General features: G+C 39.7%; 1 protein-coding gene across 1 annotated transcript in view; it reads right to left on the reverse strand.

The window, feature by feature from the left end:
• The window catches only part of PDE10A (phosphodiesterase 10A), a 301507-nt gene that overhangs the window by 11229 nt on the left and 263006 nt on the right, over nt 1-27272 (reverse strand). Inside the window, exons 17-19 of the mRNA XM_034670799.1 lie at nt 24866-25038; nt 4085-4196; nt 319-399 (exon numbers count right to left, since the gene is read on the reverse strand). Of these exons, the coding sequence (XP_034526690.1) occupies nt 319-399; nt 4085-4196; nt 24866-25038 (366 nt within the window). The remainder of the gene's footprint in view (nt 1-318; nt 400-4084; nt 4197-24865; nt 25039-27272) is intronic.

Below are 27272 nucleotides of genomic sequence, written 5' to 3' on the forward strand. Positions count from 1 at the left end.
TCTAAAAATTACCTTTGCACATTCGATGACAAAAGTTTTCTGCTTGCTAAAAATATTAACAATTCAAACTCATCTATCCCTCCATTTCAAGCCATTGGTTACTGTGATTCCATCCGTGGAAACAGCTGACGGCACAGGTAGTCGTGGCTTCTTTAAACCCAACTACGATTTCCTAATCCTGGCCTTCCCACCCCGAAGCCCCACCTAAATGCAGGAGGCTTCAAGCAGTCCTGGGTTCTACAAGACGGCATATACTTTTAATTCACATGTGACTTTATGACTACCTTAAACTTTTTGACCTTTCAACAGAATTCATACCTGGCCTTGCGGGACCTCATCCTTCTTGTCTCTGTCCATCATGGGAATAGGCTGTATTCCCAACTTCTTCATCTCATCGCCCTAAGAGAAACAGGAAAAACCAAGCATTCTCAACTTAAAAACAGTTATAAAGTCTTGTTATTAACGAGTTATTCCCTTTATTCACTAATTTTCTTCACAATGGATAATGTCTCAGGCCATTGACTCAAACAAATGTCAAAACAATAAAAACTTAACGTATCATTGTTTGGCTTTTATCCTGATGTTCTCCTCAGCTGAATGACCAGGAACGCAACCATCTCTCCCGGTCTCACTGTGCAGAATTTATTGAAAGTTATAACAAGGGGAGACCCAGATCATAGTAAGGAGGAATGACAAAAACAAAGCATGGAATAACTTCACGGCCTTTTTCTCACTTAGTTTTCAAATGAATTTTTCCATGTGCTGAATGGATGAAGCAAGGCTTTAGAGAAAAATACTGTGTATCAGGAATGGTCTGCTAAAATGTGTTAGTAAGATACAGTATAATTGACTACACATCACCATAAAGGTTAGAGTCACAGATGCTTACTAAAGATTTTCTACTTTGCAGGCTCTGGGAAAATAACATGTAAATATTATTTCATTTAATCTTCATGAAATACTAGGAGTTAGATATTCCTGTCCCCATTTTATAGATTTTAAAAATTATCTTCCTCTTTATAGTTATTTGTTAAAGATTGTTATAATCTTCTTTCTTAACATATCCCAACTTTTTCCTACTGCCCACTATTCCCTCACCATCTTCTTCATTATTCCATTATTTTAATTATTTTGAAATCATGCTTATTTTCAGAAACCAGAGGTGCAGAACTAGAAACATCATAGATTTGCTAAGGTTGGTCTAAGAAGAAATGACAAGAGCCCCACGAAGGGTTCCATGTGCCAGACAGAGGCCAAGCACAAATGACGAGAGCCCCACGAAGGGTCTACTGGAGGACAGAGGCCAAGCACAAATGACGAGAGCCCCATGAGGTTCCATGCACAGGATAGAGGCCAAGCACAAATGACGAGAGCCCCACGAAGGGTCTACAGGAGGACAGAGGCCAAGCACAAATGACGAGAGTCCCACGAAGGGTTACATGTACAGGACAGAGGCCGAGCACAAATGACGAGAGCCCCATGAAGGGTCTATGGCAGGACAGAGACCAAGCACAAATAACGAGAGCCCCACGAAGGGTTCCATGCACAGGACAGAGGCCAAGCACAAATGACGAGAGCCCCACGAAGGGTCTACGGCAGGACAGAGACCAAGCACAAATGACGAGAGCCCCACGAAGGGTTACATGTACAGGACAGAGGCCGAGCACAAATGACGAGAGCCCCATGAAGGGTCTACGGCAGGACAGAGGCCGAGCACAAATGACGAGAGCCCCATGAAGGGTCTATGGCAGGACAGAGACCAAGCACAAATAACGAGAGCCCCACGAAGGGTTCCATGCACAGGACAGAGGCCAAGCACAAATGACGAGAGCCCCACGAAGGGTCTACAGCAGGACAGAGGCCGAGCACAAATGACGAGAGCCCCATGAAGGGTTCCACGTACAGGACAGAAGCCGAGCACAAATGATGAGAACCCCGCGAAGGGTCTACAGCAGGACAGAGGCCAAGCACAAATGACAAGAGTCCCACAAAGGGTTACATGTACAGGACAGAGGCCGAGCACAAATGAGGAAAGCCCCTCGGAGGGTCTACGGCAGGACAGAGCCACTTGAGCACAGCTTCTGCTCCAGTGTTACCACTTTAAATATTAATTCAGTGGTTTTCAAAATTTTTCCTTTCGTGTTCTACATGAGTGAAACTAACCAGGCCCCCTGCTCAAGGACATTACAAGTCTAGTAAGTAAAAAGACAGTGAGAAAACAATGATTTGACTATGTACAGTACTCACAAATAAGGATCAGTGCTACACAGGAAAACAACGGAGTACTGCAGAGTATGTGTCCCAGGGAGAACTGGCCCAGCGTGGGGCTTGCAGAGGAAGCTACAGAGGGCAGGGTTGGGGGAAGCAAAGCTGACCTAGATGGCTGTGAGAGGGACTTGACTCAGGGAATCCAGAGGAGCTGAGGCGTGTAATCACCTGGCGAGGCAGTGGCCTCTGGAGATCAAGTTTGTGATTTCTGACTTTATCACAACAGCATGGAGGGACAGACTGGGAACAGTATTAGAGTCATCCCTAGCCTGCAGATGTCACAACTAAGGCACAGAGAAGAGTCACAAAGCTGGCCTGAGGTTTGATCCCACGCGCTAGAGCAGGATGCCCGTCTCCAGCACCAGGACTCAAACACCTCACTTCGTGTGACTGTTATGCAAACTCTCAAGGAAAAGGCAGGACCTTGGTCAGAACGCTGCAGTGATTCAGGCACCAGGTGGCCAAGTCCTGCGGCAGGGAGAGGGGGTGGGGGGTGGAAAGAGATGGGACCTAGCGAACATCTGGGAGGTGAGGCGGCAAGACGCAGTGATGACCTCTGCTTCCTCCCCTGGACTGCGAGGCCCCTGAAGACAGCATCCGTAAGCACTTGGGAGCTTCATCAATCTTTGTGGACTGTTTAATCAGTACAGAATAGAGAGGGGAAAAAATCTACCTACCTGTCACATTTTGATTCATATTTTAGAATACAAATACAGTTATGAAAGTATGAATTATATCAGTCAAATAAAATTATTTGCAAAACAATAAGCTAGCTTCAGACCAGTTCTCCTTCCGTGATCTTTACAGAATGTACTTTAGCGTGCTACTTTTCGACACGTACACAAATTAAGCTAACGGATAATAAAGTCAGAGAATACAGTTCAGACATGTGTATCTAAAACCACCTTCTTGAGTCTGATAGAAACTAGATTCTGGGATACACATTACAAAATACAAAAAAACATGGAAGAGTTTGCATGCACAACGTGTAGGCATTCTGGAGAAATAACACTGTGAGTATAATCAACTCCAGGCCTGTGATTCTCGCCCAACGAACATTTATGGCTTTGCCATTGTGAAAAAATTTAACGTTCTAAATTGTTTCTACTGAAATATCAACTGAATGATTGGCTGGTTTTTACTTTTTACATCCATTCTTTAATACAGGTGAGGCTGAATGGTCTGAATCAGCAACGACCAAGCTCTTCGCCCTCCCAATTTACTTTTGCTTCTTCAAACCGAATAAGGTACACAAACATCTTATTTCATTTGTTTCCCTAAAGTAATCTTTGACCGTGCAGGGGGCTCGGTGCTTGTGGGCTCGCTTGACAAGAGTGTAGGCTACTTCTTCATGCACGATTCAGAAACCAAATTGAGAGACAAAACACACATTTCTGATAACTCAGTCAAGAAAAGTTATTAATGAAAGTGAGTTCCATGGTTGCCTCACATGTGAGGAGTATCACGAGTTAAAAGCCCACAGATTCTGTGGAACTCATACTTTGCAGTTGAATTGACTACCTGGGATATTCACAGAATCTTGTATGTCTATGGTACAAGGTAATTACGTCCCCAATTTCCAAATGCAGAAATATACAGCCCATGACAATGAGGGACCCACAATATCATGGGCTGTGTGTCCATATAAATGTCCTTGTATCTGTGTAGAAATGCTAATTCTTCTATTACAAGGGACCGATGGCAGTTTTTTGAAGTAACTAGCAACCTGAGCTACTAAGACACTGTTACCCACACATTTACTTTCTCAACAGACTTTTCCTCATTTTTAATGTTCATATAAAAATCAGAAACATACCTCAGCCCAGAACTCTGCATATATGTCATTTGCCGTCAGTTGTGTAACAGGCCATAGTTTTGTTACAGAACAAAGATCACAGGCAGTCATCATCAAACCAATGACACGATCTCTAGAACACAACAACACAAAATGGGTCAGCGTGGCATTGGCACTCTTGCAATAAACAGTAGAAAGACTTGTGCATTTTCAGGAATAAGGTTTAAAGAGTAGGCATTACTTGGCAACCGGGAGGAGAGCAGGCAGGGAAGTAAGTGGAACGAAAGAGCAGTGTTGCTTCACCTGGAAAGACAGGGGTCACCTCTGTCACTGCCCCCTGAAGGGTTACTGGGCGCCCCTGCTGCCTGGTATTACTGCTATCATCAAAACAGTGTGGGCACGGCTCTGCGGGCACCTAAATCCTCAGGGAGTTCTGCAAACGTACAGGGTGAAGAAACCTTGAAGAAACAATCTGCCCCATCCTTTTGTTTATGTAAGAAAAACGCGAGGGGCAGAGAAATGAATGACCTCCCCAAGACAAGGCCAGAGCAGACGCAGGCTCTCAGCGCGCTCTCCCCTCCAAGCACGGAGGACGGGTGACGGGAGCTGCCTCCACTCCCTTCGCAAACTCTAAACCCCAAATGGAACGAGTTCTCTTTTTCAGTTGCTTTGCATTCACATTTTGACTTCTTTCTTCTAAATGCGGTTTGGTTTAATCTTTCCTCTTGAAGAAAAAGATAAAACTGCTTGAAGACTTCAAATGGACATACCCCTACAATTTTAATGGATTTGGTCTAGTGACATGTGGTTGCCCTAATGAAATCCATGCTTAATGGTGGCATGAACTGCTAATTAGTAAGGAATTTTAATATATTGACTTAGACTTTTATGAAGCAAATTACATAATTTAAAAGGCAAATTATCAAGACAGATACAAAACCGTGTAACGAATAAGATGTGACCATTTCCAGCTCATATGTACATTCTAACAAGTCTCAGGAATCCGTCGCTGCTAAAGGCTGCCTTACTGCTTGTAGCCCCACAGATGGTCCCCATCGGGGGACACGGTCCTGCCCTGGGTCCTGAGCCTCTCCCCACCAAGGCAGACAGCATATTAAGAACGCCTATCATCTCTTTGGCAGTTTCGGATATAGTGGCACTCCTGCACACCAATTCCTGTGTATTGGGGAGACCCTGCTTGGTCTGTCACCCGTGTCTTGGACGCCGATCACTTGCAAGGCTCTTTGATTTCCCATCCGCCCACTTCCTTTAGGCCGTTTCCCTGATTAAGGATCACTTCTACAACCTGGCTCTTCTTGAGAGTACGTCTCTATTGGGGCAGACTAAATAGCTGATGAGAGCCCCCAACAGACGCCGTGTGAAGATCCAAATCACTTGACGCGATCAGGAAATTCCGTATTTTCTTGATGAGGGAGTTTCCTAAGCACTTTGTGGTTTAAAGGAAGAATATTTCTGGATTTGGGCTTCTAAAAGAACAAGTTTGTTATCTGTTTTTCAACAGGTGAATTCATTAAACAGAAACAGAACATGAAATAAAACTATGACTGTTTCATGAGATTGAAATAATTCAATCTTGTTTAATCTATATTCACATCTATATCTCAACATTTACTTCTGTTGGCTAAACATTCTAACAAGCTTTACCTCAAAAAAGACTTCTTAATCTCGTAAATCCACAAAACAAGAAATGCTAACAGAACTGGGCACTGTAGGACACAAGGAACCAATTTTCTCCCTGGATGGGATTTCACAGGTAGCATGGTTACAATTAGGGTTGAAAAGATTATGACCCAGTTGTCGTTCAAACTTCAGTGTCAAAATTTCTTAGACAAAACAATTCAACAGTAATTATTTTACTGGTAACCAAAACAGTAGGAATAAATAGGTAAGAAGGTTTTTATTAAATGCCTTTAATAAGTTACTTATCTTTTACTCTCAATGACAAATCAGGTAGGTGGTCATGGTTGTCTGGAAATAGTAATGTAAATTGGAATCATTTTATTTCTTTCCATGAATGCAATGTAGGTCTAACTGGGATAGACGCTTAATTCAACTTGTGTTCTAATAACCAGCAGTGAAAGGGACGGCGTGTATGCTAACTAAACTCTAGGTCCGATCTTGTATAACCTAGTCAGCAAAAACAGCACAGAGCCCAATGCAATGCCTATGTCATAGATGATTCTCTGGTAAGTAATTTCAGGGAGTCTGACTGCATTCATTTATTCCAAAGTTTTCTGAATGCCTCTATGTATCGAGCACAGTTACAGTAAGGCATCAAGTAGCCCTGCTCTTACAGAACTAACATTCTAATATAGACACGCAGAAAATAAAGGTAAAAAATTTCATTGAACAAGCTTGTAAAAATAATTGTAGGAGGGTCAGAACCATGAAGATCTGTGAAAGTCCCAGCAGAGGTGAGCAGCTGTGGAAGTCCTAATGTGTCAATAAGGAGCATGGGGTGGCTTGAGGAACAGCAGGCTGGCCCGGCTCCCGTGCCGTGCAGGGCGGAGGCACAGCATGGGGTGCTGCCCGGTCTGGAGACGAGGCGGGAGTCTGCCATTCCAAGTCAGACTGTCAGACAGTGGAGGCTGTGAGCAGAGGAGTGACATGCTCCACGTTGTAGAGAGATCTTGGTGGAGAACGACTTGTGCAATTGTAGGGGCAAGGGAGGATGGGGAGAGGTCACTTAGGAGACCACAGTGGTGCAATGAGAGAGGACAGCAGCATGATTCAGATGGCAGCAGGGGAGACAGGAACAGGAGGAGGGTGTCAGGTAGAGCCAAAGTGAAGCACAGTGACATCTGCAGGAGTTAAGGTGACAAATCCCCTCCCCCCTGCTCCCCCTTCTTCTCCCTTCTCCTCAAACCCCATGCATAATCCCAGACCAGGTGGCGGAACTAAAGACACGGGATCTATCAGGGTGTGCAGACATTCTGACTTCTCACCAGGGCCGTCCTATCTTACAATTCTCCTCCCACATCAGAGATCACAGAATCACAGAACTTTACCAAACGAGAGGAAACCACACAGCATGCAGGATTTCAGGTGGGTTAACTCCCATTATGTACCCCTGCCTACAAAAGTTCATCAGCCACGGATACAATGTCCTATTGAAAGAAAAACAGAAACATGCAGCTGGACCAGATGACACATAAGTAACTTTACAAAAGATTTGAGGTAGAGATATGAAGATTATATATTATATATTTACATATGTATACACACACACATAAAGAATGAATTCTCATATGATTATTATTACAAGTCCTCATTTGTGTATCATCTGGAATTCAAAAAGACTGAATGACAGGCTAATTCCCACAGTGAGCGCAAAAAGGAAGATTTCTCTACCCTCACTGTTCACTAGGCTCTGACCTCACTCCAGCCTCCCAAATAATGTGGCCCAGTTTTAAAACACAGTAACATTACCCACTTCAATCCAAGGTTATCAGCCAGGGTCCTAATGTGAAAGAGACAGCATACTCAGGGGGACGGGAGGATGGACTGATGGGCTGAAGGGAGGCCAAGGACGGAGAGGCACCGAGGGTTGGTGGCAGCAGGCAGGCTCTACCCTGGGCCTGAAGGGGCAAGGATACATAGGTTTCCCCAGAAGCGCTGTGAAGCCAGGGGCCCAGCGGGCGAAGCCAGGGGAGCAAACGTACCAACTCTTCTCTCCTCCCACCCTCTCTTGTCAATGCCACCAGTCTCTGAATCTAGAAAGAAGCTGGAGGGAGGGAAAGGAAGCTGGGTGACCCAGCCTCTACAGGTCAAAGTGGAAAAATGGTCAGTGGATCTGGAGGCCAAACAGAGGCTACTCAGATGACAGGAGTACCCCAGAGGGGAGAGCGAGAAAGCTGTCATTCACACTGAAAAATATGTATGAAACTCAAATATATCAAATTACACCTCTTCATTCATGTATCAATAGAAAAATGGGTTTAAAGTCAAACTTTCTACTAACCTAACAACATCTGTTCCATTAGTGTTTGGGGACCCAGATTAAAGTGTCTGGACAGTCCAGCACAAAACTGTCATAGAAAATAGAAATAAGAAAAAGGAAAAGGAAAATAAATCCATGCCTGCTCATCTTAGAATGCTTGTCCACAAAGAGCTAATCAAAGACCAGGTTTCTATTACGAGGTGGTCTTCATTACAATTGTGGGGGAGGTGGGTAAACTAGGGCCAGTGGTTCAGTAAAGAGCAAGCTTTTGGGGTATGTATTAGCGGATGCTTTGTTTAGAAACTACTATCTAGCCTTATTTTAAATCCTCTGTTTCACTATAAAATCCCATCATGCATAATATTTGAAAAGAGACTAGGTTAAATCATTTTCCCCCTTAAATTATCATTTTAATGATCTTTTCTTGTTTTTAAACTCATCTTCAAAGAATTTTAAATCACAGTATTAAGTAACTTAAAAAAGTCATGTTTATGATAACTACTTCTCTGATAATACAAACCACTGTGGCTATTTTTGAAACATTAAGCCAGACTCAGGATTCTCTGAAAATATTTGAACAGCTGCAGAGCCCAAACCATAGAAGAGATGTTAGACTCCCACTCTTTCAAATGACACAAATAATAACAAATAACTCTTTGACATAAGCATAAGCATGGTGCAGTGATGAGCTCATAAAGTAAACTTGAAATTCAAGTTCTCAATTCTCAATTTTACAGAATCCTATGTCGTTGTTCTTCACAAAATATCAAGAGAAACATGATTACACGTCAAAGGGGAATCACTCTTGAGCAAATGTGTGTCACAGAGGGATTTGCTAGTAAAAATCAAAATCACTGTATTAGTTCTACAATTGAGAGCCCTTACATAGCAACATGCGCTACCGTGTGTAACTTTAAATCAAGTGAGGACATTAGCAATTTCACGTTAGAACTTAGTTTCCCTACATTTCAAGTTCTTCAGATGAAACATAAAACCTACCTAGCAGAATGAGGCCCTCATGCATTTACTACGGCAGGCAGACAGAGGTTCTTAATTTAAATAAAGGATGCACTTCTCTAGACATTAGGTAACTTTATTCTTGCCAAAGTCTGCCATTGATTTCCTCAGATGAGTATCATCTTTTCATGATTTAGTATTAATTCTAGGTATAAAGAGAGAAGCCACTGTCTGTCATTTATCAACTATGCAACAGAGTAATTATAATCGACAACTACAAAAATTATCACCTAATTTTATCATATAAGTACAGACATTACAGCAATATCAGATAAATTGATGTATGAAAAGTATAAAAGAGACTCTCTACGAGAACAAGAATTCATAATCAAAAGAAGATACTGATAAGCAAAGGTAAAAAGTAAAATAACAGAAACAATAAAATTTATTTAAAAATATATTTCCAGCTTATAGACTACCCATTAACTAATAGAAAAAAATAGCTTTGGAGAAGCACCGTTTTTTAAGCAGTCTGCAAAGAGCCCCGGCTGCTTTGAATACGCACCGGCTAGTAAGGAAGAAACCGGCCCCTTGGACGGCAGCAGTGCTAACGGCCAGGGGAATCAGGGAAGGCAGCAGTTGCTCATGTTTCTTTTGGACAGGGAACTACTCGAGCAAGACAACTAGGAGTGAGACACAAAAGCTAGCGACATTTGGAGTTGAGAGCTGTCCCTTCCGTACGGTGCCCAGCGGAGCTATCTTCTACCACCGAGGTGAACTGTGTCCACGAACTGCAGGCCTTCCGGAGAAACAGGTGATGCCCTCCGGGGAGTGTCAGGACCAAACGCACGTCAAAGACAAGGATGGTGGGTGGAACGTACACCTAGTCATAGGGAAATGACGTCCGAGTAAACGCGAGTGTGAGAAGGGGCTCTAGAAGATGGAGAGAAGGGTTTGCAACGACAGCCACGAGGGCAGCTCTGAACCTGCAGAAAGTCACCTGACTGCACACAATGCCTGCCATCTTGAAGGACAGCATGAAACGGCTCCAAATGTGCGATTTCTTACATACATCGATAGAGTCCCCACAGAGACGTCTACGGAAGGCCACCAAAGACACGACTAATGTGGGACTATTTCATGCACTAATAATTCCAACCTGGGTGAAAAGCTTACTCATCACTACGCATATTCTGTGGGCTGCTCTATGAGCTCATCAACTCCTAATCCCCTCAGAAAGGAGATGCGATTTCATCTGGTGAATTAAAGACCGTTGTATTTATTTTTTCAATGATTTCATCTAAAGACTTACTGATAGAATGGACATACTCTATCTTTTTTAAGGACAAAACACATGAAAAAAAGATGGTTCATATTTATCACCTAATCATATTTCTGGATGGTATATTTTTGTTTCTCATACTTAAGGTGTAATTTATATAGAATAAAATGTATACATTTGAAGGATAAAGTTCAAGGAGTATGAAATGTATATAGTCTCAAACTACCACACCAGTGAAGACAAGGACGTCTTCATCACCCAGAAACCCCTCCTACGCATTTCCCAATCAGTGTCCCTCAGCCGATGCCCACAGCTGCCAGTTCTATCACCATCACTAGAACCATTAACTCATTTGGCCTACTCTAGGGCATCACAGAAATGTTTCCATGTACTATGCTATTTTACTCAGCAAAATGTCTGTGTGACCATCCATGTTGTTGCATGAGTCAGCAGTTCCTAACTTTTTAAATAGCTGAACAGAACAGCATTCCATTGAAGAAAAGCCAGAGCCTGTCTATCCAGGCACCTGCTGTTGGGCATTTGGGTTCCATCCAGTTTAGATATGTTATGAATGAGGCTGCGTTAACACTTGTGTCCGAGTTTTTGTGTTTTTTGTGTTTTTGTGTGAACAATATGCTTTTTTTAAAAAAATATTTTATTTATTTATTTGACAGAGATAGAGATAGCCTATCTCTTCACCTGCTTGTGGGGCGTGGGAGAGGAAGAAGCAGGCTCATAGCGGAGGAGCCTGATGTGGGGCTCGATCCCATAACGCCAGGATCACGCCACTCAGATGCACCGAACAATATGCTTTTACTTCTCTTGAATAACCTGAGAATGGAGTCACAAAGCAAGCATATCTTTAGCTAGGTAAGAAACTTCCAAAGTTCTTTCCAAAGCAGTTGTATGTTTCATCCTCCCACCGGCAGTATGTTAATATTTTAGTAGCTTCACATCCTTGCCATCACCTGGGTATTGTTGGTCTTTTAAATTCTGGCCATTCAACTGAACATGTAGCGGTATATTATGGTTTTAATTTGGTTTTCCTTACATCTAAGTATGTTGAGCAAAACTTTATGTTCTTTTTGGCTTTAGGATCTGAAAAAAATCTTTCATTCTAGGGCAACCATTAAAAGAAAGTAAAAAAAAAAAGAGAAATATAGATGATATGTTAAGAAAGGAGAGAAAATGGAATCATAAAATAATCAATTAAGGTACAAAAGGTGGAAAAAGAGTGGAAGGCAAAAATAGGAACAAAAACAACCGTGAAGAATAGAAAAGAATAATGAGCATGGCATATATTAATGCAACTATATCAATAATCACGTCAAATGTCAGCAGTCTAAATATACCAATTTAAAAAAGGTCATCAGAATGGACCAAAGAACAAGACCTAACCCAAATATATGTTGTCTACAAGAAACCCAGTTTAAATATAGAGACACATAGAGATCAAAAGTCAATGAATGGAGAAAGATATCAGACTAACATTATTCACAAGCAAATGGGAACAGCTATATTAATTTCAGACAGGACAGACTTCAGAGCAAACGTTATCAGAAGTAAAGAAAACCATTTCGTAATAATGAAGGGCTCAGTTCTCCAAGAAGATGTAACAATCCTCAACTTGTCTGTGCCTAACAGTAGGACATCAAAATATGTGAGGCAAAAACTGACAGAACTGCCAAGGAGAAATAGATAAATCCACAATTATAGTTGGAGATTTCAACACCCTTCTATCAGAAAGGGGCAGATCCAGACAGCAGAAAATCAGTGAGGACATGTTTGAATTCAATAAGTCCATCAAACTATTGTATATAATTGACATCTGTAGACTACTTAAACTGTCAAAAACACATTCTTTTCAAGCACACATGGAACATTCACCAAGACAGACCATGTTTCAGGCCACAAAATACATCTTTTTTTTTTTTTTTTAAAGATTTTATTTATTTATTTGACAGAGATAGAGACAGCCAGCGAGAGAGGGAACACAAGCAGGGGGAGTGGGAGACGAAGAAGCAGGCTCATAGCAGAGGAGCCTGATGTGGGGCTCGATCCCATAATGCCGGGATCACGCCCTGAGCCGAAGGCAGACGCTTAACCGCTGTGCCACCCAGGCGCCCCCACAAAATACATCTTAACAAATTTAAGAGAACAGAAATCATACAGTGCATGCTTTTTAGACAACAATGGAATTAACTAGATAGCAATAACAGAAAGATAGCTGGGAAATCTCCCAAATACCTGTTGATTAAACAAAGCACTTCCAAGTAACACACAGGTCATAGAAGAAATCAAGAAAAATTTAAAAATATTTATGACTAAATGAAAACACAACACAACTTGTGGGATGTAAGGAAAGCAGTGTTTAGAGGGAAATTTATAACATTAAATGTATACAACAGAAAAGAATAAAGATATAAACTAAAAAATCTAAGCTTCTATTTCAGGAAACTAGAAAAAAAAAAAAGCAAATTAAATCCAAATGAAGAAGAAAAAGAAATAATAAGAATTACAGCAGGGGCGCCTGGGTGGCTCAGTTGGTTAAGCACCTGCCTTCAGCTCAGGTCATGATCCGAGGGTCATGGGATTGAGCCCCATGTCAGTGAGAAGCCTTCTTCTCACTCTCCCTCGGCCTGCCACTCCCCCTGCTTGTGCGCTCTCTCTCTGTCAAAGAAATATGTAAAATCTTAAAAAAAAAAAAGAATTAGAGCAGAAATCAATGAACTTGAAAACAGGAAATTGATAGAGAAAATCTAAATCAAAAGCTGGTTCTCTGAAAAGATCAATAAAAAGAATAAGCCTCTCTAGCCAGTCTAACTAAGAAAAAAAGAGGATACAAACAACTAGCATCAGAAATGAGAGAGAGAATGTCACTACAGATGCCAAGGACATTAAACGGATAATGAAGGAATACTCTTAACAATCCTATGCCCACAAATTTGATAACCTCCATGAAACAGAACAATTTCTTGAATGATACAATCTGTTGAAACAAACAAAAAGAAACAGATAATCCAAATTGGCCTATATCTGTTAAATAAGTTGAATCAATAATTAATAATCTTCAGGGGGCACCTGTGTGGCTCAGTCGTTAAGCATCTGCCTTCGGCTGGTCATGATCCCAGGGCTCTGGGATCGAGCCCTGCATTGGGCTCCTTGTTCAGCGGAAAGCCTGCTTCTCCCTCTCCCACTCTCCCTGCTTGTGTTCCCTCTCTCACTGTCTCACTCTCTGTCAAATAAATAAATATTAAAAAAATAAAAATTAAAAAAAATAATTAATTATCTTCCAAAACAGAAAGTACCAGGCCCAGATGGGTTCAGATGGTGAATCCTACCAAACATTTAAGGAAGAAATTATACCAATTCTCTATAATCTCTTTTAGAGGACAGAAGCAGAGGAAACACTTCCTCTCATTCCATGAGGCCAGCGTTAACCTGATACCAAAACTGTGCAAAGACATTCCAAGAAAACTACAGACTCATACCTCTCATAGCATAAATGCAAAGATCTTCAATAAAATATTAGCAAATCTAATATAAAACTGTATAAAAAGAATTATACATGTCCAATTATGATTTATCCCAGGTATATAAGTCAAGCTCAGCACTAAAAAGTCAGTTAGTGTAACCCATCGTATCAAGAGACTAAAAAAAAAAAAAAAAATCACATTATCCTGCCAGTAGATGCAATAAAAGCATTTGACAAAATCCAACAGTCACTCATGATAAAAGCTTTCAGTGAACTAGGCATGGGGAACTTCCTCAACTTGATAAATATCTACAAAACCCTATAGCTAACACCATACTTAATGATGGGAAACTCAGAGCTTTCCCACTAAGATTAGGAAAAAGGCAAGGATGTTCTCTTTCATCACTCCTTTTCAACACTGTACTTACTGAAAGTCCTCGTTAATGCAATAAGACAAGAAAAAGAAATAAATGGTATACTCATTTCAAAAGAAGAAATAAAACTATTCACACATAGCATGACTGTCAATGTAGACAGTTTGAAAGAACCAATTAAAATGCTTCTGGAACTAATAAATTTTAATAGCAAGGTCACAGATACAAGGCCAACATACTGAAGGCAGTCATTTCCTATATACCAGCAATGAACAAGTGAAATTTGAAATTAAAAACAAATGACGATTTACATGAGAATCCCCCCTCCCCAGAATGAAATATGTGTCTATAGGAAGAGGCAAAAGACCCAGCATAGCCAACAGAATACTGAAGGAGAAGAAAGAAGTTGGAGGACTGACACCACCAGACTTCAAGATTTACTATAAAGTCACAGTAATCAAGATAGTGAGGTAATGGAGAAAGAATAGACAAACATCAATGGAACAGAACAGAGCCCAAAATAGACCCACATAAATATGGGTGAATCAACTGTGACAGAGGCAAAAGCAATACAATGGAACAAAGATGGTCTTTTCAACAAAGGGTGCTGGAACACCTGGACATCCACATATTAAAAAAAAAAAAAAAAAGAAAGAATCTATACACAGACCTTAAACTTTTCCCCCAAAATTGACTCAAAACGGATCACAGACCTAAATGTAAAATACCAACTTAGAATACTCCTGCACAGGGATAACAAAGAATAATCTGTTACTATCTTGAAGCTCTCCCCATCTGCTGGCATTACACTTTATAAACACTCGGTACTCAGTGTTAGCATACAGATGGGAAGGCTGATGTGCCTGAAAGTACTGAATGCTTGGCCCGTAAGCACAGGGTGATGGTTGAGTTCTTCCAGCTTCTGACTCTTGGTATGCTGCATAAGCCCCTGGCCAAGCCTCAACCCCCCAAGAGGCATCAACTGATCTCCTGAACTCTATGGTAGAGCCTGTTTTTCTTCTTGCCGTCCCCTCCCCCTACTGGTCTGGGACTTCCTAAATGCCGCCTGTCCAAGTTTTTCTGCTGCGAAAAGTGTTTGCTCCAGCCTAGAAAGAGTGGGAGTGGAAAAGTATTCAGTTCTAGGCATGTCTACGAATTCTTCACCTTCCCAATAGCCTGGCCGGTTTCTTCTTACCAGGACACAGTGAGTCTCATTCTCAGAATCTTCGAGTCTGGCTAGCTGAAGGGGCACAGGGCAGCTCTGATGATGTCCTCACTGAAAAGGCAGACAACTATGGGATTTCAAGGGTCCAAGAAATGGAACAGAAGGATGACGGCCTTTTCTGGTGAAGCTCAAAGGCTCCCACCCTGTATACAGGCCCATATGCCCACATGTGCCCAGCTTGAGTCAGGACACAGAGCTCACCCTGTCCTGCTGGTTTGGGTATTAGTTCACGGCAGCTCTGATTACAAACAGGATCAAATCATGCAGAGTTTCTGATTTTATGTAATGCTCTTGTGAAAATAAGCTGGACCGCTTTCCAGTACGGTCATTACGACTCTCTTAACTTCCCTTCTCCATGATACCTTGCATGAGTCACGGCTGGAGAGTCTCATTATACCCCACCATACTGAGAAGCTAAAAGGTGAGATTCCTGGGGTTTGTTTTCCCAGCAATGAACCCAACTCCTTCATGCAGGACTGTTATTCCTGATCCAAGGTTAAAACATCGGGAGACCATGACCTGGTAGATGTCTCCTTACCTAATCACTCCCCATCCAAGAGGGAAGACAGATGTCTGTGCAAATTTACCTGGATGGGGATGAGAGAGGACAAGGAGGCCAAACAGGCACAGAGTGGGGCCACCCCCTACCCAGGAAGGCCCAGTGAAGTCTTTAGGCCTGGCCAGGATCTTCCATCCCCAAAGTCAAGTCTATCTGCCCCCAGGGGCAGTTGGGCAATTTTGATTGCAGAAGACAAAAAATCACGTAGGCCTCCGTATTAGTTTGCTAGAGCTGCTGTAACAAAGTACCACAAGCTTCGTGGCTTAAACAGAAATTTATTGTCTCACAGTTCTGGAGGCTGGAAGGCTGAAATCAAGGTGTCGGCAAGGTTGGTTCCTACCGAGGACCACGAGGCCTCACTTCTTGGCTTGCAGATGGCCATCTTCTCCCTGTGTCTTCACATGGTCTTCCACCTGTCATGCTGTATCTAAATTTCTTCTTCTAAAGATATCAGTCATACAGGATTAGGACCCACCCACATAGTCTCATTTTATCTAATTACTGTTTCAAGGCTATCTCTCCAAAAACCGGGAATTAGGATTTCAACACAGGAATTTTTTAGGGGATGCAATTCAACCCATAACAGTTCCTAGAACACAATTTTATTTTGAGGATATTCACGGCCCAGAGCTAAGCTGGGCCAATGCGGATGGCTGTTCCTTTCCCAATCTCTCTCCACAACCTTTCCACTCCCTCAGATGAAGTCAAACACCCCTTCGTGTCCTTACAGAACTTGCCACCACTATAATTAAACTGTGCGTTGTGAAGTTATTTCACTGACGTGCCAATTAGACTGGAAGCATCGGGCGGCAGCAGGGCAAGTGGCTGTCCTGTACTTTGTTGCACATCCCACACCTGGCCCAGGCTTGGCTTGTAACAATCCGTAGTCGTGGAGCTGTGGGTCTCTGTGTGCTTCTGCTCACTTCTCTCACTCCTCGCTGGCCAATCCCTCAGGAGCCTCTGGTCCAAAGTACTCACATTTCAGAGAGATATTCCATACACTGTATTTCACTTTATATCATTTGTATTAACATTTAACCTCCTTTAAGGTCATTCACATTTTAATTTAAAATGTAAAAGGTAAATCTTTCATGTAATTTTTACTCTGTCTTATTATTGAGTTGTTAAGAGTTATAGAAGACCTAAATACAGAGAATATTTTTCACATTGCATGGCTTTTCACTTCCTTAAATGTTGAAGGTTATAAGTTCTTAATGTGATGAAGTCCAATCTATTATTTGTTTGTTTGAAGGTTAGTGCTTACATTTTGCCTCTTCCAGCTTCACTGAGGTAAGATTGATAAACAAGAGTTGTATATATTTAGGTGGTACAATGTGATGATTTGATACACATATACACTGTGAAATGATTACGACAACCAAATTAATTAACACATCCATCAGCTCATAGTTACTTTTGGTATGTGTGTATGATAAAGAACACTTACGATCTAGTCTCTTAGCAAACTGCAAGGATAATATACAGTATAATTAACTATAATTGTCATGCTATCCACTAGATTCCCAGACCTTGTTCATCTTACAACTGATTTCATGTAGCCTTTGACCAACATCTCTGAAAGTTAGTGCCTTCTGTGTGCTATGGAATCTCTGCCTACCCAAGATCATGAAGACTGTATCCTATGTTTTATTCTAGAAATTTTTACAATTTTACCTTTTACATTTAGGTCTATCATCCAACGGAAACCTCAGTAATTCAAGGAGCCATGTGTTGAAAAGACTATCCTATCCATTCCTCCATTGAGTTTTCTTGACACCTTGGTTGAAAATCAATAGGCTACATAGTGTGTCTCCTGCAATCTGTTCACCCTCACACCAACACACACTGTCTTGATTACTGGTACTTATAGTAAACCTCGAAATCAGGTAGTGTTAAGTCCTCCAATTGGGCTTTTGTTTGACAGAATTATTTTGACTATTTTATTTTTAAAATTTTATTTATTTAAGAGAGCAAGCGAGGGAGCACAAGCAGGGGGAGCAGAAGAGGGAGAGGGAGAAGCAGGCTCCCTGCTAAGCAGGGAGACCAATGCAAGGCTTGATCCTAGGACCCCAAGATCATGACCCTAGCTGAAGGCTGACACCCAACTGACTGAGCCACGTAGGCGCCCCTTGTTTTGACTATTTTAGATCTCTTTTATCTCTATATAACTCTGAGGTTAGCTTGTCAATGTCTACAAAGAAGCCTGCTAAGGTTTCAACTGGGATTACATATTTGGAGGAATATTTGTGGAGAATCGATATCTTAGCAATGCTGATTTTTGCCATTCATAATCATGACATATCACTCTCTTCATATAGTGCTCCCAGAAATGTTTCACATTTTTAGTACAGAGACTTATATATCATGTTAAATCTATTCAAGTGTGTTTTAGAAAATGACACAGCAAGTAAAATTGCTTTATTCAATTTCTAATAGTTATTCATATATGAAAATAAATGATTTTTTAAAATGTTGATCACGTATCCTATAAACTTGCTAAATTCACTTTTTAAGTCTAGTAGACTTTTTGGAGATTTCTTAGGATTTTTTTTAGTAGATGGCACGTGATTTAAAAATAAGGACAGATTTACTTTTTCAACTCTTATGCCTTTTACTTCTTTCTCAATGTGATGCACTGGCTAGGGCTTCCAGCTCAAAGTAGATTAGAAGTGGTCATTGTGGGCATCCTTCATTTGCTTCTAGACTTGGAGGGGAAGATCTTAATATATCACCTATCATCATAATGGCTACAGAGTTTTCAAAGATGCTCTCTAAGAAATTAAAGAAGTCTTGTATTCCTAGTTTGCTCAGATAATCTCCCCCCATCGAGACGTTTTTGTCAAAAGCTTTTTCTGTATCTTTTGAAATGATCACATAGTGTTCCTTCTTTATTCTATTCCTGTGAATTAATTAGCAAATGCTATTCCTGAGATAAAATCCACTTGTTATGCTTTATTATGTTTTTTATATGTGACTGAATTTGTTATACTCAGTTATAATTAATTTTGCATCTATGTCCATGAGGAATATTGATTGATCTTTAATTTACTACTTTTGTAAGGTGTCTGTCAGATGCTGGTCTCAGGATTATGCAGGCTTCATGAAATAAGGTGGTAGGTGTTCCTATTCCCTTTTTCAGAAACATTTTGTGTAAGATCGATAGTATTTCTTCTATAAATGTTTGATAGAATTCACAAGTGAAACCAAGAGAGAGCCACAGTGATGGTGGTCCCCAAATCTACATTCATATTCCCCTCACACCCTTGGTGACCCAAGGACCAAGGTCAAAACAGAAACAGAACCACCCTAAAAATGCTTAGAGGCACATATTCCCTTATGTGCAGGGTGATCCATGAGAAATTTAACAGGCCACCAGGATAAAGGTCAATTAGTTATTTTTAGAGAAAGGTAACAGAATCCAGAAAGATGACAGAGCATATTCTCCACAGTGTAACATATAAATAAAATAAAGAAATAGAAAAATGTATTCCATGATCCAGAGGAAAAAATACTCAACTAAACAGATTCACAGAAAACTCAGATGGTGGAAATGTGGACAAGAATTTTTAAATAACTGATGTGTCAAAGAATCTTCAGAAAAAATATATATTTGAATACAAAGAGTGAAGCGATAGAGAATTTTAAGAGTCATAAAAGCTATAAAAATGAACCAAAAATAAATCTCAGAACTGAAAAACACACTACATAAAATAAAATACATCACTGGATGGAGTTAGCAACAGACTGGGAAGAACACTGGAATTAAAGACACAGGATAGCCATTTATGCAAACTGAGGTACAGGGAAGAAAAAGACTGAAAAAAACAATACAGAGCTTTCACAGCCGATAGGTGGCATTAAGTAATCTATCACGTTGTGTAGCTGGAGGTGAAGAAGAAAAGTGACAAATGAGACAGAAAAAATATTTGAAGAAAAATAATGGTGGCAACTTTTCTATATTTCACTGAAATCAGCAGCCCATAGTCCCAGAAACCTCAGAGGAAGGACCTCAAGCAGGATCCACAGCCAGAAGACCACTCTTAGGGACATTACAGACAAAGTGCTAGAAACCAAAGAGAGAGAGAAAATCTTCAGAGCAGCCAGAATAAAAAGACATGTTATACATAGAATAACAATAGGAATGACCACTGACTTCACAGATGAAGGCCAGGAGACAACCAAACACTTTCAAAATAAAATGTCAACGTAGAATCGCAAATCCAGCAAAAATATCCGAAAAGTGAAGCCAAAATAAAGGCATTTTCAGATAAACAAAGGCTGGAAAAAACTGCTGTCAAGACACTCTAAGAAATGTTCAAGGAAGTTCTTCAGACTAGAGTAAGATGACAGCAGACAGAAATCCGAACTGCTCGAATGAATGTGAAGCACTGGAATGATATATGCGTGAGAAAATACAAGAGATTATTTTTCTCTTAAAAAAATTCTTTGGTAACCAATTGACTATTTAATTTTTAAATATTTACGACCTATAGGATATAGAACAAATTATCGGTATCATACTTAACAAGAGCATAAAAGACAAAAAGGGGTATAAACGGACTGGTTTTTGAGGTTTTTACATTGTATGGAAATAGAATGATATTAACTCAAAGCAACTGATAAACATGAAGACTGTAAACTCAAGAGCAACCACCTAAAATATAAAGAGGTGTAACAATGAGAGACAGTAGAAGATACAGAACAAAGTGCTGAAGGAAACACCCAAATAACTCAGATGAAGGCAGGAAAGGAGGGACAAAGAACAAGGGGTCAAGAGAACACAAGGAAGATAATGAGACAACCAATCAAATATAGTAACATTAAAAGGGAACAGACTGAATAGTCCATTAGGAAGTTAGTGATTTCAGGTCTCAACTACTGCTGGTAAAAGACTGACTCTAAATATAAAGACACAGACAGAATGACAGTAAAGGACTGGAAACAATGTGACATGTCGCTAGTGAGCATAAAGAACCTGGTGTGGCTATTAACACAGAAAACTTTAAAGACAGAAGTATTACAGACAAAAAAGGAGTATTAATTTCACATCGATAAGATGGTAAATCATGGAGAAGACATAACAAATATAAACGTGTAAGCATCTAATAAAGTTTCTAAACACGTGAAGAAAATAAAAAAAATATTAATACTGGAAACTGTATTTCCAATTAAAAATGGAGAAAAATACACTCACAAGTGATAAAATCTGTAAAATGACCATATGCTTTTACCAAGAAAGCGACAGGACCTGTGTAGACAAACTATAAAATGTTGTCAGGATTAAAGACTCATGCCAATGCCTTTGAAGACAACATACTTCCATTTTCAAGTGAAGAAATAAGCAGAGCTACAAAGTGCCAGTGTGGCTATGTTTAACTGACAGCAGAGTATTTTTTTCTTTTTTAAGTATTCATGATGAGGGGGAGAAAAGTCATGATGTCTACAGTTTACATTCAAGAGGCACACTGAAAAAAGAAAGGCAGAAATACATGGTAAGATGTTAACAATCCTTGAATGCAGGTAGTGGTATAAATTGTACATCTCAATCTGTAAGTTCGAAAATTTTTATAAGTTTAAAAATTTTTTAATAAAAAATATTTTAAAATGCATTTAGTAAGTAACAATTTCCGTAAAATTTTTGAAAGGTAAATGAAAGGTGAAGGTTATCTTACCAGGTATGTACGATAAATTTCAACATAGGTACAGTAATCAAAACAGTATGATCACAGTCGAGGATTAGTTAATTAGCATTTAAATGGCTTAAGGAGCCCAAACAATTATCCAAGTTTATATGAAAACTTCAAGCAGTGGAAAAAATGGATTATTAATTAAATGGCATTGATTCAACCCACCAGGAATAAAGACATAACTCTAGAAGAACTAAGATCTAACTATGAAAATCAAAACTACAAAAATACACAAAATGAATTTGAAGTACTATTTGTATTATTGTGAGGACAGGGGAGGTCATCTTAAGCAAGACAACCAGATTTGATAAAAACAAGTAAGAGATCTGACCTCATGAAATTAAATTTCTTTATAGTCAAAAGAAAATCTGAATAAAGTTTTTGCAAATCACCTGAAGAAAATATTTGTAACACATAACAGAGAAACTTTTAGTACTCTTAATAAAATATATAATACAAACGGATTTATAAAAAAAGTAAACAATTCAACAAAAAACATGTGAAAGCTCTGAACAGGCATATACCTGGAAGTCGGAACAATGAATAGTTAACAAACATGAAGCCGTCCGTAAAGCGGGCAGCTATCAGAAAACGGCACATTTAACGAGCAACAGTTTTCACCTGCATGTCAAGAGGAGTGTGAATTTCCACAATCCTTTTAGAAAATTTACTATGTTTATATGTTTATAAATTTCTAGCATCATGCAGTACACAGTATATATTTTTAGAGGACCAGTAGGTAAGACTAAATAAGCAAAGTTATTGCAGCTTTATTTATACTGCAAAATTCTAGAAATATCTTACCACCAGGGGAAAGCTTTAACAAGCTTTTATACAGTATGGGGTATATACTCCTCCATACTACAAGATGTTATGTAACTCTTAGAAAAAAGGAATGTATCTGGTATAATCACATTTTTATTTAAAAAAGAGGACAGTATATTTGTGTATATATATTGTGTACACACACACACACACACACACACACACACCCCACCACAGAGCTTTGAATAAACACAGAGAAGTGCGTAGGATGACGTTATACTCGACAGACTGCTGGCACGGAGTGCAGAGGACAGAATATTCTTCTTCTCGTATACACTTCTGCGTTCTTTGAATTAATACAAACATGCATTATCTTTAAAATTATTAACTGTCCAAAAATTAATTAATCATCCATAATGAAGACAGTATGTACAACTAATACACACACACACGCATTAAGCACCACATATACTACTTGTAATTAGATTCTTAAATTTTCTATTTTAAAATAATTATTATTGTAATCATTTTGCTAAAAAAGATATGCAAGAAACATGATACTAATTACATGACTCTTACTTATAACCTACAAAAAATATATATATATGCACATGGATTTCAGCAAGCCAAAGGCTACTTTCATCCAGGGTGTATTTTCCCAATCTTATAACTGCCATAAGAAAGAGAACTGTAAGCAAACACCTGTTTCTACAAGAACTACACACGAAACCTGTTGCAGGCACAGACATATGACGATTGTAAGTCATGGGCATCCCATGGGCTACAGAAAGAGGAAGGTGTGCTAGGAAGAACCCTTGTGGCCCTTCACGACACTGACCCCTTCCATGATCCTGGAAGGCCCTGGCAATGTGTTCAGGCCACCCTAGGTGAAAATAAGATAGCTCTGTTTTCCTTAAACAGGGTTTCCAAAATTTTATAAGTTTCAGGCTCTGCAAAATCTGGACCTGCCCCTGTTTGAATATAAACTGAATCACACACAACAGTAGCTTAATCAAAGGAACGGATACCATTACATTATACGTATGTAATATTCTTCAAAAGGCAAACTTTATTACGTATCTATAGTCATTTGTAATCCTAAGGTTTTGTGTTTGTGGTACCTGAGTGAATTGCTTCTAAAAACTTTAAAACAGACTCTTCTAAGAAGAAATGTTATGATCTGTACTTAATGGATCATGGAGGAAGAATGCAAAGCACCTGAACAAAGAGAGTATCGCCCCAAGTTCAGCAAGACTAGAAGAGACCAGGAAACGAATGTTCACAAATCTAAAGGTAAAGATGGCATCACTTAAGATGGGCTTGGTCAGACGTGGAAACAGCAAAGGGAAAGTCCTAGTAAAAGCTGGTGGTCACACCTACAAACTGACAAAAGGAATAGGCAGGTTAGCCAATGGACTGAGCTCTAATACATAGATGGCTGACAGATTCACAGTGAACACACCTGATATATTTCTTTTTTTTTTTTTTTAAAGATTTTATTTATTTATTTGACAGGGAGAGAGAGCCAGCGAGAGAGGGAACACAAGCAAGGGGAGTGGGAGAGGAAGAAGCAGGCTCCCAGCGGAAGAGCCTGATGTGGGGCTCGCACATCCTGAGCCGAAGGCAGACACTCAACGACTGAGCCACCCAGGCGCCCCACACCTGATATATTTCTGAATTCGTTAGGCAAGACATGCCTTCCCAGAAAAGATAAAACGATGATGCATTGGAACACTCTATGTAATCTAATTCTCCTTGTTCTGACTCCATGTCCCTGAAACAAACTTTTGGTTGTCACTTGTTTTCCTAAATGATCTGACCACACTGAATGTCAATACTCTGATGCTTGTAACTCGAATATACGTTTGTAGGTGAATAAAATGGAATTCAGTTTTATCCATCAATCATGTTAGCTTGGTCAATAAGATCTGGATTCTGAAAAATGAACCGATCTTCATCCGCTTTTGACTCTGTGGAGCCAATTACCAAATCCTGGCCTGAAATGAATTCAAGAACGGGCCTCTAGGAAAATGACATCTCCTTAAAAGTACCTGTTCCTGGGGCACCAGGTGGCTCAGACGGTTAAGGGTCCACCTTCGGCTCAGGTCATGATCTCCAGGTCCTAGGATCGAGTCCGATGTCGGGCTCCCAGCTCAGTGGGGAGTCTGTTTCTCCCTCTGCCCCTCCCCCTCCTTGTGCTCTCTCTGTCTGTCTCTCTCTCAAATGGATAAATAAAATCTTAAAAAAAAAAAGGTACCCATTCCTGTGTGAGCAGTTTAAATTGCAATTCATATTTTAATATATACCCACAACTTGACTCTCAGTAATTTTGTCAAATAAGGAAATATGCAAAGCAAATATAAATAAAGTACATGTAAAACAAAAAGAAAAACACAAATATTTTTACATTTTTTCTTTCAAATATAAATTTATGCTAAATTACATTTCTGTTTGTAAGTATAAGTTTATTCCAGATAATACTTCCTAAGCTTCTAAACTTTTAAAAATGATTTTTACCTATGTGATTGATTATTAAGGTTTAGCGATCCGGTCTGATACATCTCTTCCAACTGTTTCCTGTTTCCAAAGTATAAAGCAAGGTCCGTGGCAATGATGGCTTTGCGGATGATCTCAAGCACCTGTTCGTATTCACTGGAGCTCAGGGTGGAGAAGATATTGTGCCCTTCCAACTACAGAAAGAACACAAATAAACACCACCAGTAACAAGCACAAGTGCTAATCTTACGACATTTGCAGGGACCTGAAACCATACAGTCAGTCAGTGGCATTTGGCACACAAATGACAGGTTTGGGGGAAACAAAAGAATCGTTTGTAACAATGGAAATTAACGTCCCAGTTTCTCTTTAAGTTACAACAGTGAAGCTACCACTTAAATGATCTATCTCTTACAGTGACATCATTTGCTACCACAAAATCCCAGTTATTTAAATATATAGCTAATTTTTGGATATTTCCAGGAAGCAATGAAAGGACTAGAAAATGTAAAATATTTAAGACATTTCTTCTTAAACTAATTTAAAACTTCGGTAATTTTTATATTAGACTGGAAATTAATGGGTTAAAAAATCATGGATATATTTGTCCACTTCAACAAGTCTAATGAATAGTAAACTACTTTCTCCATATCATAGAAGAAAATGTCCCACAACCTCAAAATAAAATTTAGTCAGGCATATTACAATTTCCCCCTACAGGTAACAACCCTTTTCCATAAAACACAAATTGCTGAGGTGCAAACACCGTAGGGCCATACTCTCTCCTTCTGTCCTCATGGGAGGGGGGGACAGCAGACCATCACCCTGGACAAGACCAGAGCACTGGGCATTTGGACTCTGTTACCTCAGAATTATTCTTTTGCATATGCATCTGTTAAATCTTTTTACAATAACTGAGACTCTAAGTCTTTATTTGTAACCGAGATAAAAATGGTCGTTTTTGTTCAAACAAAAAAGACTGATATAATAAAGATGTATTCAATTTGTGGGCTCATGAATTATTGTAAAATTATTCATTATTAGTCAACACAGTCCTACTGTAATTGATTGTTTTCACTTGCTTTCATCTATATTTACTGGCTGATAAAATACATTAAAAGCCTGAAGTTATTAATATATACTTTTTTTTTTAACAAAATCAGACCCCTCACTAAGACACTGCCTCCTTCCTAGTACTCTGAAATAAGGCTGTACACACACATTTGTTTTCAATCACCAGAATCTTTATTACCGACTCTTAAACTTTTATAAATATTTAAATTATCCTATGATAAACTCAACAAATGGAGTTAGTTCTAGTTGGTCATTTTCCTGACAATAGTAACAGGAAGGCCTTATATTTGTAGGACGCTCTAAATTCACAAAACATTTTCCAAACACATGATTTCACTTCCAAATTATAAAATTTGAATAACTCTTTGATGTCTAATTGAAATGAAGTTACTTGCTGAAGCATCAACAAGATTTTTCTTTGAAGAGCAAGCGCAGAGCTGATATAAACTGGTCATTTCGGTCATTTTTAATAATGCAAGCTCATTTGAAGCAGCTTTCATGAATACAACAGGGCCAAAGGGTAGACGTGATGACAGACTTGAACTCAACACAAGGAGGAACCCCCTGAAGTTCAGCTACCATGGCGACAGAATGGGGGCGACGCAGGAGCTGCTGTCCTGGGGGGGGGTCAAGCACAGGCCGGTTAGTAACTGAGGGGACAAGGGGAGGGGATTCAAGCTCTGGGAAGGTGGCTGAACTCAACTCTCCAAAATTTTAGTGCAGGAAGAGAAAAGAACTCTTTTTCTCTGACTCCTGCTACAAAATCCTAACTCAAGTAAAGCAGCAGCGTCCGTTTCAACGCTTAATGCCTTGTCACCTACGCTCCTAAATCATAAACACGTTTCCCACGGGGAGGTCCGCTGGTACTCTCACACATCGGCTATCGGCACGTCATCTGGAGAGCAATCACATGTCATACACATTCATATGCTTTATCCTATTACCAAGAAACCAGCAAGTTTTAGTGTATAAAAACATTCTATCATACTGTTGACAACATTTTTTAATCTCTCTAAAATGGGAACTTCTTGGCTTGGGTTCTAGAAATTCTCTCTGGGACCACAGAGTTATAAACTCACTGCTTCTATCTATCTATAAAATATGTGTTGAATGTGTCATCCATAAGCACATTATTTTATCAGATTCTTGGAAGTGTCCATGATCTATGGCAACGGAGACCCGTTTTAGAGGATCTCTATATTCTGTTGGCTACTTTGGATTTATTATTTCTTTTATTACTTTTTTTTCTTTAAAATTTTTATTTAAATTCTAGTTAGTTAACATAAAGTACAATATTGGTTTCAGGTACTTTTCGACAGTAAAGGCAACTAGGTGGAAAAGTTCGGCAGAGGAC

This window comes from Ailuropoda melanoleuca, chromosome 10 (assembly GCF_002007445.2).
Source record: "Ailuropoda melanoleuca isolate Jingjing chromosome 10, ASM200744v2, whole genome shotgun sequence".
Classification (NCBI taxonomy): domain Eukaryota; kingdom Metazoa; phylum Chordata; class Mammalia; order Carnivora; family Ursidae; genus Ailuropoda; species Ailuropoda melanoleuca.